This window comes from Talpa europaea (assembly GCF_964194135.1).
Source record: "Talpa europaea genome assembly, chromosome: 11".
Classification (NCBI taxonomy): Eukaryota; Metazoa; Chordata; class Mammalia; order Eulipotyphla; family Talpidae; genus Talpa; species Talpa europaea.
Window position 1 is genome coordinate 78,733,494 of NC_140078.1, and position 15,146 is coordinate 78,748,639.

The following is a 15,146-nucleotide window of genomic DNA, read 5'->3' on the forward strand; positions in this document are numbered from 1 at the left end:
CATCGAAACGCCTCTTTGGAGCACGGTGACAAACACCCCCTCCCACCCAGCCGCGACGTGCACGTGACAGTTTCGGGCTCTCGCAACTACGTGGAAACTTGGAATAGGTCTGCGGCTGCACACAGTCGGGGAGCCCGGGTCCCGCGCCCCCGCCCCTGCTCGCCACGGCCGGGGAGCCGAGTCCCCGGGAGGGGGGGGGCCCGCGCGGCCGCTGCAGTGCGCCGCCCCTGCCCGGAGCCGCGGCTTTCCGGCTTCCGCGCCGCCCGCCGCGCCCTGCCCCCGGGAAGCGGCTCCCTGGCGGCTGCGGAGGTCCCCGCGCGGGCTCTCCGGCCCCGGCCATGTGGGACCCGCGGGTAACTAGGTGCGTAGCAGCGCTGGGGGCGCCCCGGCCCCGCGCCTCTCCCCGGCGGGAAGCGCCCGCGTGGGGACGCACGACCCCGAAGCGGCGGCCGAGGGGCCCTCCAGCCGGGCCGCCGTCCTCCCGGGGCTGACCCGGCCTGCGGCGCGCGGCCGGGCGCGGGGCGGCTCCGGCCTGACCAGCCCCGGGGGACCTGGGCACGCGCTGCGCGGGGCTGCGGTGGCGCGCGGCCTGCCTCGCCCCCACCCGGGCGCCGGACCCGCGGCTCCCGGACCATCATCCCCTGCATCCCCCGGGGGCCCCGGGCCGCGGCGCGTCGGAAGGAGAAGACCCGCGGACGCGCCCCCGGGCCGCGCTCTCGCGCCGCTGGCGCCCCGCTGCGGGGCGGGGTCCGCGCGGAACTTGGAGAGCTCCGGCCGCTTCCCGGCAGGAGGAGGCTTGGCCAGGCCTCTCGCCCAGCCCGCCCGATCGTGAGCTGGGTTTCCCGGAGGGGGGCTGCGGGGGCTTCCACCCGCAGCTGAGCGCGTCTAGGGGCGGGGTAGCACCAGGCGCCCAGGACTGAGCGGCGGAGTCCCCAGAAGCCCGAGCTTGGGCTTCCAAGCCTTTTCAAACCTGGGCTCCGGGCTCGGAACCTGCAACCTGGGCGCACTCCCCTCCCCCTCCGAGGCGAGTCCCTGGAATCCTCTCCGCCTGCCCGGAGGCGGCGCGCCCGCCCCAGCCCGGCGCAGGGGCGAGCGGCTGGAATAGCGCCCGCCTGCCCGGGTGCGGCGCGGGCTGGCTGCGCTCCTGCCTGGGGGCTTACCTGGGCCATGCAAGCTTTGGTGCTTCCTACGGAAAATGGGGTGAGGGGAACATACTATCTAAAAATAAAGAAAAAAAATTAAAAGCCGGGGCGGGGAGGGGCTAGCGTGAGAGGGAGGACCCTGCATTCTCCAGTTCTAGCCCACTTGGTGTTGGCCCAATCAGCCCCTATCCGGGAAGAAAGAGCCAGGAGCCAAAGGCTTTGCGTTTTCAGCATCCAGGTATGCGCTGGCTGCCTTATGCTGAGCCTCCCTCCCTGGAGCGAGATGCCTTTTAAGGCAAGGCTGTTGCCGGTTGTCTTCTTTTTTTGTTGTGGAGCGTCCTGTTTTGTACCTTATGGAAAGTACTGCCCTGTGGGAGAGAAGTTGTGAGCTGTGCTCCAGTCAGGTCTGTTTTGCAGCATTGCGATGGGTGCTTGGTGCTGGGTCCCTGTGCTAGCTCTTGCATCCTCCTCTATCAGGGAGGGAGGTGGGAATGGGCGTGTGCGGTCTTCACCCCCCAGAGTCGGATCCCATTGTTTCAGGTCTGTGGGTTTCTGTCACTTTTTTTTTTTAAAGATTTATTTATACATACAAGAACCGGGGTACAGGCCAGAGTTTTGTGTGGTGAGAGGATCCACCAGAGACAGAGTGGAGAACAGAACAGGCAGACTGACCGAAATGCACTGCTTAGGGGAGCAGGAGGTGAGACAGGAGAGGTCTGCCGCACCATGTGGGTTACTCCCTGGCCCGGGATCGAACTTGTGCTGCAGTGGCTGCGGTGAGCTTCCTAGGTTGCGTCTTAACCGCTTGCTCCACGATGGAGGCCCCTCTCTGTCACCTTTTGATCAAGACCTAGAATAGAGACCTCTACCTACTAGATATGTATAAAGCTTATGTATAAGTATATGTAAACTATATATAAGTATAAAACGAAAACAAAAAGCTTCCCTGTATGTTTTTTCTCTCTACAGGGTGTGGCACAATAATATTTTCTAATTCATCCTATTTTCTATTTAAAAAAACAGACATAACTCAATATGTTGGTTTTTATGACTGGCTAACCAGTTTTAGGTGGCAGTTGTCTGCTGCCCTACCCCAGAGGCTGAGGAGAACATCAGCATTTCCCTGAGGAACTGACTTTGGAAAGGGGGAGTTAGTGCAGGAAGGATTAGGAGTGTGCAATTCACGCTTGAGTAACGAGAGTACCAGCGGGCATGGCTGGTGTTTCACACCACTAGCATCTGCAGAAGCAGGCTGGGGGCCGGGGGTCCTTCTAGTTACTCTGGTCCCTTCTCTAGTTACTCTGGTCTGTCTCTGCCTATCTGCTGCCACCTGACATGGAGCCCAGTGGACCCTTGTGTGATTGCTGCAGAGGTCAGAACAACAGGCGAGGAGCCATTATGGCTGCTCTTTTTATGAGGGAGAAGAATGGAGATCCTGCAAAACTGCCACAAACTCTGGAATAAATTCAAAAGGGAATTTTTTAACATCTCTGCTCAGGATTTCACAGCTGCAGTCTCAGGATGGGGGCCATGAACATTTTATAGATGAAGCAAGCGACCCCACCACCTGTTAGTCATTATAGCTAATTGGCACTAGATCTGGGATTAGACACCTCCTCCCTTGATTTCCCAAGACAGTCTCTCAGGGAGCACCAAATAGAGACTTTGCTCTTTTGTGGAATTTGTAAACTTTTCTTTGTGGAATGGTTCTGTTTTCCAGAGTTTGCTGCCAAAGGCCCATATCTGTGGTAATAACCTCTTAGTATTTTATCTCTTCTTTTGGGATGCAAAAGTATCCCAAAAGTATCCTTTGGCTTCTCTGAGAAGCCAAAGAAGAGCTTGCAATCCCTGCATTTGGCAAAGGTAAAGTGCGTCCTGAGGATGTTTTTAAGAATTGAAGAGGAGGAGGTTGGGGTGTGGCATTGACCATTGTCAGGAGCCGTGATCCTGAGGAGCAAACTCTTGCCTTCCCAAAGGGGGAGGTGGAACTGGACAGGGCAGTGCCTTGCCTCTGGTTTCAGAGACACAGCTGATGGTGGGCTTGTGACTTGAAACACTTTTCCTTGGAGTGGAGCCTGAGGCTCTTAAAGAAAAAAAAAAAAATCTTTGTTATAATAGATCTTTAGAAGAAGGAGAACTTTTGGGGAAATGAACAATCTCCTTAGTAAAGATGACATGTTCAGCCACAGCAGAGATTGACGGTGGTGACAGCTGCAATGGCAGGGAGACCATTCAGATTTAAACGGAAAGTATTGAACCAGCTAAACAGACATCTTTGGAAACCCAGAATATCACAGTGGTCAAAACAAGAACAGGATTCTTCCTTTGGTCGTTGTGATTGTCCATTCTGCCTGCCCAGATATTTATCTCAAATTCCATTAGTAAGCATGCCTCTGCTTACTTGTTTTTGTTGAAAAACTAGAAGGGCAAATGAGCCTTACCTGTGACAGCCTGGACCCAGTTTACCTGCATTAACACCATCTTTTGCCTGGTATTTACCCTCAGTATCATTGCCCACCTGCATTTCCCAGGCCTGTTTGAGTTCCCAAGAGCCTGGTGAGCTGGTGGGACTCCTGTGTATCTCTTTGGAGCCAAGTCTGGGTGAGCTATGTCTGTGTTTGAAGTTCCAATGGCATTTAGATCGACGTATTTGTATTTCTTAAGTACTGGATCCTTCTGTCAGTGGAGGTCACACTTGGCTAAGGGTAGGATTGGTAGCCCTTGAAAATGGTGGTCAGATTTCGGAGGAAACCAGGCCAGTACACACTATACAGAAAATACAGAGAATTACAGCTCCATACTGTAATTTTTTTAATAAAAATTTATTTATGTATGCATACAAGAACTGGGGTACAGGCCAGAGGTGGGGGGGTGAGAGGATTCACCAGAGACAGAGTGGGGAGCAGAACAGATGGATTGACTGAAATACACTGCTGAGGGGAGCAGTGGGTGAGACAGGAGAGGCCTACTGCGCCATGTGGGTCACCTGATGGCTGGGGATCGAACTCATGCTGCAGTGGCTGCGGATAGCTTCATAGTGCTATCTTAACCCCTTGCACCACCAGGGAGATCCCTCTATACCGGGCAATCTTGACCTGGTGATGAGAATGTTCAATCTAGCCTTGACATTGCATGAGTAGCAGCAGCTTTGGCAGTGTTATTTAGGTTGGACTTGTCTGGTTGTCCCTAGTTTGTACTTTGTGGTTGGCTTTCATTAAATTTGTGTCCATCTCCAAGGGAACAGCCGACTCTTGGCTTTCCAGGAGATAGTCAGAAATCCAAAACCACCTGTGAAATCATGTAGCTTGAATTAACCCGCCCAAACCTTTCTTTCTGTTCCTCCTGCTTAATCATGTGAACTGAGAAGTAAAGATACAACCACAAAGCCATTTGTTTATGCTACAACGCTTAAGCCCTTAGATTGCAGAAATGATAAGACTTAGTAAGTTGTAGATTCTGCGGTAAGGGCTGAGTCTCCTGGGGAAAATAGAAAAATGGTGTCCAGCACAGAACTTTTGACACCTAACTCAGGGCCCAAAGCATAGAGGCTAAGCCAGAAATAATGTCAAAAGAGTAAATCATAACTCAGGTTGGGAAGTACAATAGAAACTAAACCCATGGCAGCAATAACTATAGCACCCTGCCCCGCCCCAACTCTGCTGTGGCAGTGTTATGGATGACAGTGAGATTTGCTGGGGGTTTAGAGTGTAGGGAGAGAGGAGACCACAGAGAATCTGAAAATCCTTTGGGAACTTCCATGGGAACTGTGCTTGAGAGCAGTTAGGGTGGGGGTGCTGGGTGACACTCAAGACTTTTAACTGGGCACAGCACATGAGCTGGGATTTGGAGGCCATCTCTCTGTTAGGCAGAAAGGATGTCCTGAGCTAATCCTAACATCTCCAGTGGTGGTGAGGAGGCTGAGGCAAGGAAAAGAAAGAGAAGGCCTATGTTATAGTAATCTAGGATCATGAGAAACTGTCCTGGGGGTATATGTGAACCTAACTCAGGGACAGCGATTCTGAGCCTGCAGACCTCTTAGGGGTATGCTGAGTGTGAAGTGGGGAACCACTGACTTTTTGTCTTGGTTCAGTCATTTCCTAGTTACAGCACCTTGGATGTCTGTGCTTGGATGTATTAGTTGATTTTCGACCCATGTCTGTTATGTAAATTGGGAATGGCACATAGGATTCACTTGGGGCATAAATGTTTTGCCACCTTGAATGAATGTAGAAGGATTCGGAAACCCTGTCAGGCCTGTAGGGAGTAACACTGACCAGAGATGCCCCTGGTGGGGTGGGGTAGGAAACTGCTAGATAGTTGTAAACCCTTGTCTAATGTGAAGTTGTAGAGAGGGGTGAAATAGGCAATCCACTCTCACGTGCTTCCTTCCTTTCTAGTGAAGGAAATTAAAAAACAGCTCAAATTACTTAGGCAAAAAAGAGGAACTTTCTGGAAGACTGCTGATGGCTTTGATAACTAGGGAAGGGGCAGGGAAGCAGCTGGGCCTCAGAGGCAGTGGAATGTGGAACTGTGGGGCCTGAGAAGTCCCCTTTTCCTGCATCTCCTCGCTCTGGGTATCATATTCGCACCCCAGATTGGTTTCTTCTCACCCCAGATTGTGCTTCTCTGGAGTCTCCTATGCCAGCTGCCACCACCAGAGGAACTTCTCCCAAAGTTTTAGTTTAGAAACTCCCAGGGAAGGCCTCTCCCCTGCAGCCTGCCATACAGAGCCTCGGGACCTGCCTTGTGCACCTCAGATCTTCCCTACCCCAAATGAGACCTCTGTGGTGAGCTGAACAGTGCCCCACAGTGTGTTCACCAAGGGCAACCGTCCTCAGCAAAGAGGGCTCCTTCCCAAAGGAGCAATCACAGTAGAAGAAATCAGGGGGCCATTTTTGGACACTACGGCATGGACCCCTGTCCCCCTCCTCTCAAGGTCTTGAATCCCACAGATTTTCTCAGCTGTAGCTGCTTCACTGACTGCTCATCTCAGAGAGCCCCTGTGAAGACATGTAGATACTAGAGTTATGTTTTTTATTCCAAATATTTTCTCTTTGCTGGGTAAACAAACCCAGAGTTCTGTAAATGCTTCCAGGCTCACACTCAGATGATATCGCCTCTCCCAGCAACCAAAAGTATCGCAGGCCAGGACCAGGGTTCTAGGCCTGACCTCCTGCTCACCCACAGGTGGTGAGGACAGGGGGCTGGTGTGGAGACCAATTAGTAAGTCTGGGGCTCTTCTGTGACACTCGCTGCTGCATCACCGTGGTCAGACCGAGTCTCTGAACCTTGGGTTTCTGGCTCCTGAAGTTTTAGTCCAACCTTCTCACTTGATTCAATCCTAACTATTTATATGAGTCTGTGAGCCTATTCAGGCAGGTGTTGTATTAGTTTCCCAGAACTGCAATAACAATCCCACATGGGGTGACTTTAAACAATAGAAATTTATTCAGTCAAAATTCAGGAATGTTTGCCCTGTTCCTTGATATACTCCCCAAAGGTCACTCCTCTTATTATTTTCTTAAGTGTCCTTCCAGAAATTCTCCTAATAGATCAAGTGTATACACACACAGACATCCTTCAACTCTCCAAGTAGTTCTACAAATTGTGCTCCAACTTGCTTTATTCAACTGAATTGCATGTTTCGACCTCTCTTCCTCCTCCTTAGCTAGATCTGCCTTAGAGTTTTTAACAACTGTGCATGTTCTGTGCTAACCCAGATCCATTCTCTATGTAAACAATGCCACTTGTTGGCCTTTTGGCTTGTGTCATTTTTACTTTAACACAGATGGAGGCAGTGAAGATTTCCTTCATTTGAACCAAATATTTGTAGAATAAATTCCTAGCAACTAAATAACTATGTGAAAAGTCCTTCAATCCAACACTTCTGTACATATGCTGTGTCTCCTCATCTTGCTGTCAGTGGTGTGGTAGTGAGTCTTCACCCACCATCTTGCTGACTTAGTGTGTTATGAAACTGCATATGGGACTTTTTTTTTTAATTTTTTTTTTATAGAGGCATGCTTTATTTATTTATTTATTTGTGTGTTTGTTTTGTTTATACATGCACTGGGTACAGTCAGAAGCGCGGGAGGGTGAGAGAATTCACCAGAGCCAGAGCGGGGAGCAGAGCAGGCAGAAGGACCGAAGTACACTGCTGAGGGGAGCAGCGGGCGGCAGGAGAGGTCTGCGCGCCATGCGGGATCCTCCTCTGGTGGCCGGGGAGCAGCCAGGGATCGAACCGGCGCCGCAGAGGCCGCGGGCAGCTTCGAAACCCAGCGCTCAACCGCTGCGCCACCAGGGAGGCCCCATTTGGGACTTTTGATGTAGAGAAGTTCTAGATTTTTTATGAATTCATGTCTATTACTATATGGTTTCCGCTTTGGGTATCATATCATGGTTTTCTAAAATATGAAGACTACATACAATTTTTTCATTGCATTAAAACTTTAAAAAATGTGTTATTTAAGAATTAGAGAATATAAAAGATTAGAATGAAAAGGAGGGAGTAAATCTCCCTCTACTACTCTCCATCCAAACCACCTAACAAGAGCAAATAATTATATTTCTGATAAATCCTTCCAAAATTAATTTATACACTAGCAGTGTGAATTTATATTCTTATTTAGCCCTTACCTCCATTTTTTTTTTTAATGCAGAAGGGAGCATAAAATATAGGATGTTCTGACTTTTTTCAAATGTATCTTGGTAATTATCCCAGATCACTACAAGAAAGTATCTTCTTTCCTTGTCCCCTTTCTTTTTTAATCACTTGAGTGATGCTCCATTACAGGGAGCTGCACTGTAATTTATTAAAACAATCCCCTGGTCCTGAGCACTCAGGTTAGTTCCTTAGGTCTTTGGAATAATTTTGTCTTGAATATTCTTGTGTGGCTGCCATTTTCCTGTTTGTGCAACCAACCTCTAAGACTGATTCTGGGAAATAGAAATGATGGGTCAGAGGCCTTATGTGTATATCATTTTATTAAATAAAACCAAGTTTCCTCCTAAAGTGGTTGAAGATGATCCAAAAATTATACCTGTTTTCTCTTAGTACTTTTATGGTTTCTTTTTCTCCATACGTAAAAAACCCGAGATATATACAGGTAATAATAAAAGGCACAGATTTTTATAGTGCATTGTTCAGTGAGTGAGCTTTAACCAGTGTATTCACCTACGTAGCCACCACCCCTGTCAATGTACAGAATATATCCATTCCCCCGTAAAGTTCATCCACTCCCCTTGCTAGTCAATAGCCTCACTAGGCAACCATGCTTCTAATTTCTAGTAGATACCCTGTTGAGTCTGGCTTCTTTTGCTCAGCATAGTATTATTTTTTTTAAAGATTTATTTTATTATTTATTTATGCATACAAGAACTGGGGTGTAGGCCAGGGGTGCAAGAGGTGATAGTATTCACCAGAGACAGAGTGGGCAGCAGAACAGAAGGATCTATTGAAATACACTGCAGAGGGGAGCAGCAGGCGAGATAGGAGAGGTCTGCTGCGCCATGTGGATCAGTCAGCTCCCTGGCTGGGGACTAACTCATGCTGCAGTGGCTGCTGACAGCTTTGTAGTGCTGGGAATTAACCCCTTGCACCACCAGGGAGGACCTAAGGAGTTTTTTTTTAAAGCTCCTATGAGAAATATGTGTGCATGCCTAATATTTTTATGTAATTATGATAATGTAATTAAAATTTTTCTTATTACCCTGGTTTTTCTTTGAAAATCTGTAACTGTTCTCTCAATTTGGACAGATACAAGTTATTTTAGTCCTATGTTAATTTAAGCCTGTAAACATATTGTGAAGCAGTGTGAATATAATTAATCTTTCCAGGACTTCTGTTTCTGCTTTCTTCTACATAAGAACTATTCTTTTAGTAAGATAGAATTTAATGAAAAAAGAGAGTGAGACAAATCTTAATATGAATATCAGGGGCAACTTCGGATTTTAAAGGTGACTGTACTAAAAATTTAGAATAGCTAGTTGGTCAGTTGGCATCAAATTTGAATAAAACTATGCTATCCCCCTCTCAAAAAAACAAGTAGTTTCATGAAATTATCAGCAGAATTTTTTTACCCTTGTTTTGCAAGGTCAGTGGCAGTTTTATAGGTAGAGATTAGATAAAAGGACAGTTTCCCAGAGGCCTTTTAAAAGATTTTAATGAGTTTCTTTTAAAAAAAAAAATTCCCTATTCTCCTCCTACATTTGTACACTCTTCCCCCAAGGGGGGAAAAAAATAAAGAAAAGCAAAGAAAGACAAATTGGAGTTCCCAGAATGAGTTCTGGCTTTGGAGTCTTATCCTTGTCTACCCTGCCTTCCTGTGGGGATAGGAAGGAGGCAGTTTGAGTCTTCCTCTGGCCTCGTTTCATCTCTGTTCTCAGCATTCCAGAGTTGATTGTGTATCCTTGACTGCTTTGGGGATCTCTTGAAAGGATTTAATAATTAAAAAAACCCTGAAAGTAAACAAATTTTCTGTCAAGATTTCAAGTACTACCCAGATAACAAGTGAAAGCAAAGCCTCCCTCTGCCAAGTCTAGTTGCCCCTGAACCCAGCCCTTTTTGCAATTCTTGCTTAATCTTGTAGGTCAATTAGAGAATTCCATGTGTGTAGATAAAGCCCAGTGATAAAAATGACAATAACTGGGTCTGCTTTGCTTCAAACTTGCTTGTTTCAAAACCTCAGTGCATTTGTGAATTTCTTGTTTCTGCTTCCTGGAGGCAGCCTGACCCCACCTAAGAAACTACATCTTGAATTTTCCTCGGAACTTAGTGAAATGGGCTGAAAGTTGGCCCAGCAGCTGTGAAACTGTTTTTACTTTTTGCATCATTAATAAAACTGAACGTGCCGGGGAGTGAGAGCTGGTGGCAGCACAGATGTGACCCACTGCCGTGTTCTGCCTGGCACTGACCTCTCAGCCTCCACTTGGCCCTGCAGAGGGTAGTGGGTTCATTGAGGTTTGGCCAGGTCAGGTCATTGAGGTCTGATTTCCAGTGCCACCCCTGCCCCTGTGACTACGGCAAGTATCTTACCCTCTCTTTGCCTCAGTTTCCCTGTATGTCAAAGGGGGCCATAGTGCCTATTTCATGGAGTTTCTTGTAAGACTGGAATGACCCAGTGATTAAAACCCATAGTAGGTGCTCACTTAGTATTAGCTATCCAGTGTATTGTCATTATGGCTATGGTAAATTATTGCTATTTCTATTTAACAATTTCATTTTAGAAAATAGAATGTCCAGTTGTAAAGACAAAAAACTTAGCAGCTGAACCCTCTGTGTTGTAAAGCAGAGGTAGAAGGCATCTTTCCTTGTAGCGAGGGTATAACTATCAATAAGTTCTATTAAAAGGCAAAAAACCCTCCATGTAGCTGATAGTCCCCTCCCCCATGACATGATTGTACCAGGAAAAAGCAGCAACAGAAGCAGATGGATACGTGTGATGTTTGCCCACATAACATTAAAAGCTTACTCTGAGTGTCTAGAGGAATATGAAAAAAAAAAAAAAAAACCACGCAAAATTTGGATGTGAATAGTTTTTATTGTGTTTGTAAATATAGTGGAAACATGTTGTGGTTGAATTCTCCAATAAGCCCTATAGCAAGTCTCCTTTTAGTAATATTTATGGTCTGATTACTAAGGCAGTACATTGTGGAGTAATTGGAATCTTAGAAAAGTGCAAGAAGGCAAAGCAAAACCCTGCCCAATCTGAGGAGTGCAGCTGTTAACATTTTGGCATCTTTTCAATCTATCATATGTGTTTAAAATTTAATTTAGGTTTATACGCCTTTTTATGCAGCCTGTATTTTTTCATTTACTTACTTAGCTTGTCATTAACTGTTCTTTCACAACATGAGTTTTAAAATAACCGTGTGGTATTCCACCATATGGATAGTCTATAACTGATTCAAATCCGTTACACATAAAGGAACGTTCTGGGTTATTTCCAGTTTTTCACTTTCGTGAACATCCAGGAGGCCAAATCTATGCATGTTGTAGTATATTTGTTCTGTAAGCAGTTTATGACTGCTCCCAACACTTGGGGTCATTCTTTGAAGTGTTTTTCAATGATACCTGTTGCTTTAATCTTTCCTTTCTCTGCTCACTTAGCAAGGGTGACCCTATTCATCCACTCCCCTTACATTTAGCAATTATTTGTATTTCTTTGTGACTTGTCTGTTGAGGATACTGACCCATTTTAGCCAGGGTATTGGTTCTGTTACAGAGCAACCCCGATATAAAACGGGTTGCCTGACTGTGGGTCCTCACCCACGCACTTAAAGGGGACTTATTATTGCTAAACTGCAGACATACACAAAAGGGTGATAAAAGGTTTATTTACAAGGGAAGGGGTAATGGGGAAATGAATAAATCAGGGAGAAAGAGAGGGAGATATGTTCGTAAATGAGTCCTACCCCTTCCACTGACCTGGAATCCCCATGACTCGCCGAGCTGGCAAAAAACTGAGTGCGGTGTGGCCAAGAAAGAGCGAGAGACCCCCCGGCCACTTGGCTGGTTAAATACTCAGAGAACATAGTTGCTTAACTCTGTCCTCAGGTCCCCGCAGCCTTCCCTTTGGTGATCATGGGATATGTATTTCCCAGTGTCTTGATGGAAACGGGGTGGAGTCCACAAAGCCTGTATGGAGTTTGCCCAGGACATTCTTTCCCCCTAACAATCGTGTTTCCTTGTAGTGGAAATATATTTATCAAAGAGGTATATTAACCCTTTGTCAGTGATTTCAGTGATATCCTTTTTCTAGTTGGGTGGTCATGGTTGCTTTAAAAAATACTCACTGGGGCCTCCCTGGTGGTGCAAGGGGTTAAGACGCAGCACTATGAAGCAATCCATAGCTACGGTAGCATGAGTTCATTCCCCGGCCAGGGAGGTGACCCACATGGCACAGCAGACCTCTCTTGACTTGTGCTGCCCCTCAGCAGTGTATTTCAGTTGATCCACCTCAGAGTGCCCCCACCCCGCCCCGTCTCTGGTGAATCCTCTCACCCCCTGCACCTCTTGCTGTACCCCAGCTTTTGTATGCATAAATAAATCTTTAAAAAAAACCTCACTGGGCACGTGGCTGACAGCATTTCAAAGAGACTATTCCATAGTCACACTGTTCTTTAAATGTTTTCATGTTCTCCTCGGTCATCTTGGTACACATGTGAGCCATAGAACTGAGAGATGATTCAATGAAAATCATCAGGTGGAATTTCACTCTCTGACTTCTTTGGAAGAATCTTCTGCTTCATTCTGATACAGCTCTGCCCAAGGAAGGCAGCACAGTTCAAAAACCCCTTTTGCTATGAGCTCATATAGACTTAAAGCGTTTTCACCTCTTAGACTTGCTTAGGTCTGCTAATCCCATCCCAAAACCCTTCACCAAGATTTTAAATGGTAAAAATAGTGAAAATGATTATCTGTCCAAGAATCGTGTGGGTCAGCAAGGCCCCACTGGATCACGTGACCCTCCAGGCACAGGGCATAGGCCCTCTCTGGCTTGGCCTCTTATTTAAGACCCTCCCCACCACTGGCCTTTCCCACTACTTTCCTGGGGTGGGGAAATCTTAAGGGGCCCCTTTCCCTGCCTTCCTGGCAGCCGCTTCTAGAGGCTGAGCTCTCTGCTGCCTTTGTTCAGCCAATACTGGCTGAGTGCAAGGACTGGCCACAGAGCTTTGCTTGTACCAGTTGGTGATATGCACAGTGGTCCGGAGCAGATGCCTGGAACTGGGCTGAGGACCAGGGAGTATGCCATCAGCAGGTCCTTAGACAAGGGTCTTGAACCTTGCCGAGCCTTGATTTTCCTGATTTGAACAATGGGGACAGAGCCTCTTACAGGCTGTAGTGATGGGTAAATGTGACTAATGACAGTGCCAGTTGTGGGACAGCAGGCACTGCCTGCTAGGTGTATGTTGTCTTGGGCATGGAAGCCGCCTCCTCACGTTGACTGCCACTCAATCATTATTTTTTTTAAAGATTTATTTATTTATGCATACAAGAGCTGGAGTGCAAGCCAGAGATGGGGTGGGGTGGAGAAGGGGCTGTGAGAGGTTTCTGAGAGGTTTCACCACAGAATGGGAAGCAGAACAGGCAGACTGACTGAAATACACTGCTGAGGGGAGCAGCGGGCGAGTCAGGAGAGGTCTGCTGTGCCATGTGGGTAGCTCCCTGACCAGGGATCAAACTCGTGCTGCAGTGGCTGCGCATAGCTTCACAGTGTTGCGTCTTAACTCCTTGTGCCGCCAGGGAGGGTTCCTCCCCTTCTCCCCAATCATTAACATGGAAATGGAATCTGCTGGCCCCCTCTGGCAGACATCCTGTCGCGGCTCCGGAGGGAGGCGTGCCCGCGGGTGTGCCCTCTCCAGGAGGGTGGGGCCAGCGCGAACACAACACCTCTCCCAACTCTCAGTGATGCAGATGTGCTGCTGGGCCGGAGCCTGGCCGTGAGCCTTCCTCCTTCTCTCACAGGATGAACCCGGCAGCTTATGCTGAGCTGTTGAAAGAATCTGGCAACCAGGTATTTCGGAATGGGAACTTTTCTTTGGCCATCAGAAAGTACGATGAAGCCATCCAGATTCTCCTGCAGTTATACCATTGGGGGTAAGTGTTTGGATTTTCTCTCCTCCTTCTTTTTCTTTTTAAAGTAAATAGTAACTTACTCTGTTGCTCATGTTTTCTTCTAACTCCACTGTGTTTCTGTTTTCCTTTCTCCTCCACTTCCTCTTTATCTCCATTGCCCTGTCAGCTCTGAAAGTGAACAGAGACTACTAGAGTAATCCGGGAAATTGAAACTGAAACTCAAGGGCTGTTGATAAACACTGTAAAACTTCCTCTTCTCTCTGGTGGTGCTGGGATGAGCGAAGTCCCCAAGCCTCTTTGTCATTCATTCCAGCTTGAGTGTCCATGTCACTTACCCTGCACACACCCACTCAGGAACTTAGTCTCACCTTCTCTTTTCCTGCCCCTCAGCCTTCCAGAGACCCCGACCCAAACATTTTAGCATCATGAGAAACTTCCACATGATGGAGGACCCCAAAGAGCTTTTGTGTAGGTAGGTGATAGCCATCAGTATCATCCATATTAGAGCTTAAAACTGAGGGGAAAAATGCAAATATGCATATATTTACCCATTTAACAGTGTCAATTATGTGTTAATGTAACACAGTGAAAAATAAGCATATTTTCCAAAGCTAAAAAATGAGTGAGAAGTGTTACATTCAAATCTTTGCAAAGCTTTGTAATATCTGGGTCAATAGAAAACTACTTATATCTGCGTCTCCAATCCCCCTGTTATGATACCTCATGAGAGAGTCATGTAACCTCTGGAAAATTCCCTGTACACCTGTGAGCGAATGCTCGTGAAAAAGGTGCATGTTGTCTTAGGATGATTGTTGTATTAGTGTTCCGTTGCCACAGTTTTAAGTTACCCACAAACTTAAGTGACTCAAGACAATACAAATTTGTTATCTTACAGTTCTGGAGGTCAGAAGTCCGAAATGAGTCTTACAAGGCTAACAATCTGCTGGTTCCTTGTGGAGGGGAGTCTATTTCCTTGCCTATTTCAGCTTTGAGTGACTGCCTCTATTCCTTGGCTTGTGGGCCCTTCCTCCATCTCCAAAGCATCATCCTGCCAGTCTGCTTCTGTCATCACATCGTCTTCTGTGCTGTAGCCATGTCTCCCTCTGTCTCCCTCTCGTAAGGACCCTTGTGATTGTACCATAACCCAGGATAATCTCAAGATCCATAAATTATTCACCTTGGCAAGTCCCTTTTGCCATAAAAGGTAACATTGTTTGGGAATGTATTCAGTGAAACTATTTTGTCCTTATGGACTACCTGAACTGTTTTTGGGTCTCCCTCCCCCAGAGGTTCCTAGATTACACAGTGGTATTAGAGGAAACAGATGTCAACATTTGCGGGGGTGCCCGCAGCCTATTAGGAAATGGCACTGAGTTAAATACTGAAACATGAGTATTTATAAACATGAGTATTTATAAACACTGAGT

At 47.0% G+C, this 15,146-nt stretch overlaps 1 protein-coding gene across 1 annotated transcript in view; it reads left to right on the forward strand.

The window, feature by feature from the left end:
• Positions 1 to 338: 338 nt before the first annotated feature.
• TRANK1 (tetratricopeptide repeat and ankyrin repeat containing 1) overlaps positions 339 to 15,146 on the forward strand; it is a gene marked incomplete at both ends in the record, with an annotated part of 85,190 nt that continues 70,382 nt past the window's right edge. The window contains 2 exons of the mRNA XM_084248413.1: positions 339 to 361; positions 13,609 to 13,740. Coding sequence (XP_084104539.1) covers positions 339 to 361; positions 13,609 to 13,740 — 155 coding nt within the window. The remainder of the gene's footprint in view (positions 362 to 13,608; positions 13,741 to 15,146) is intronic.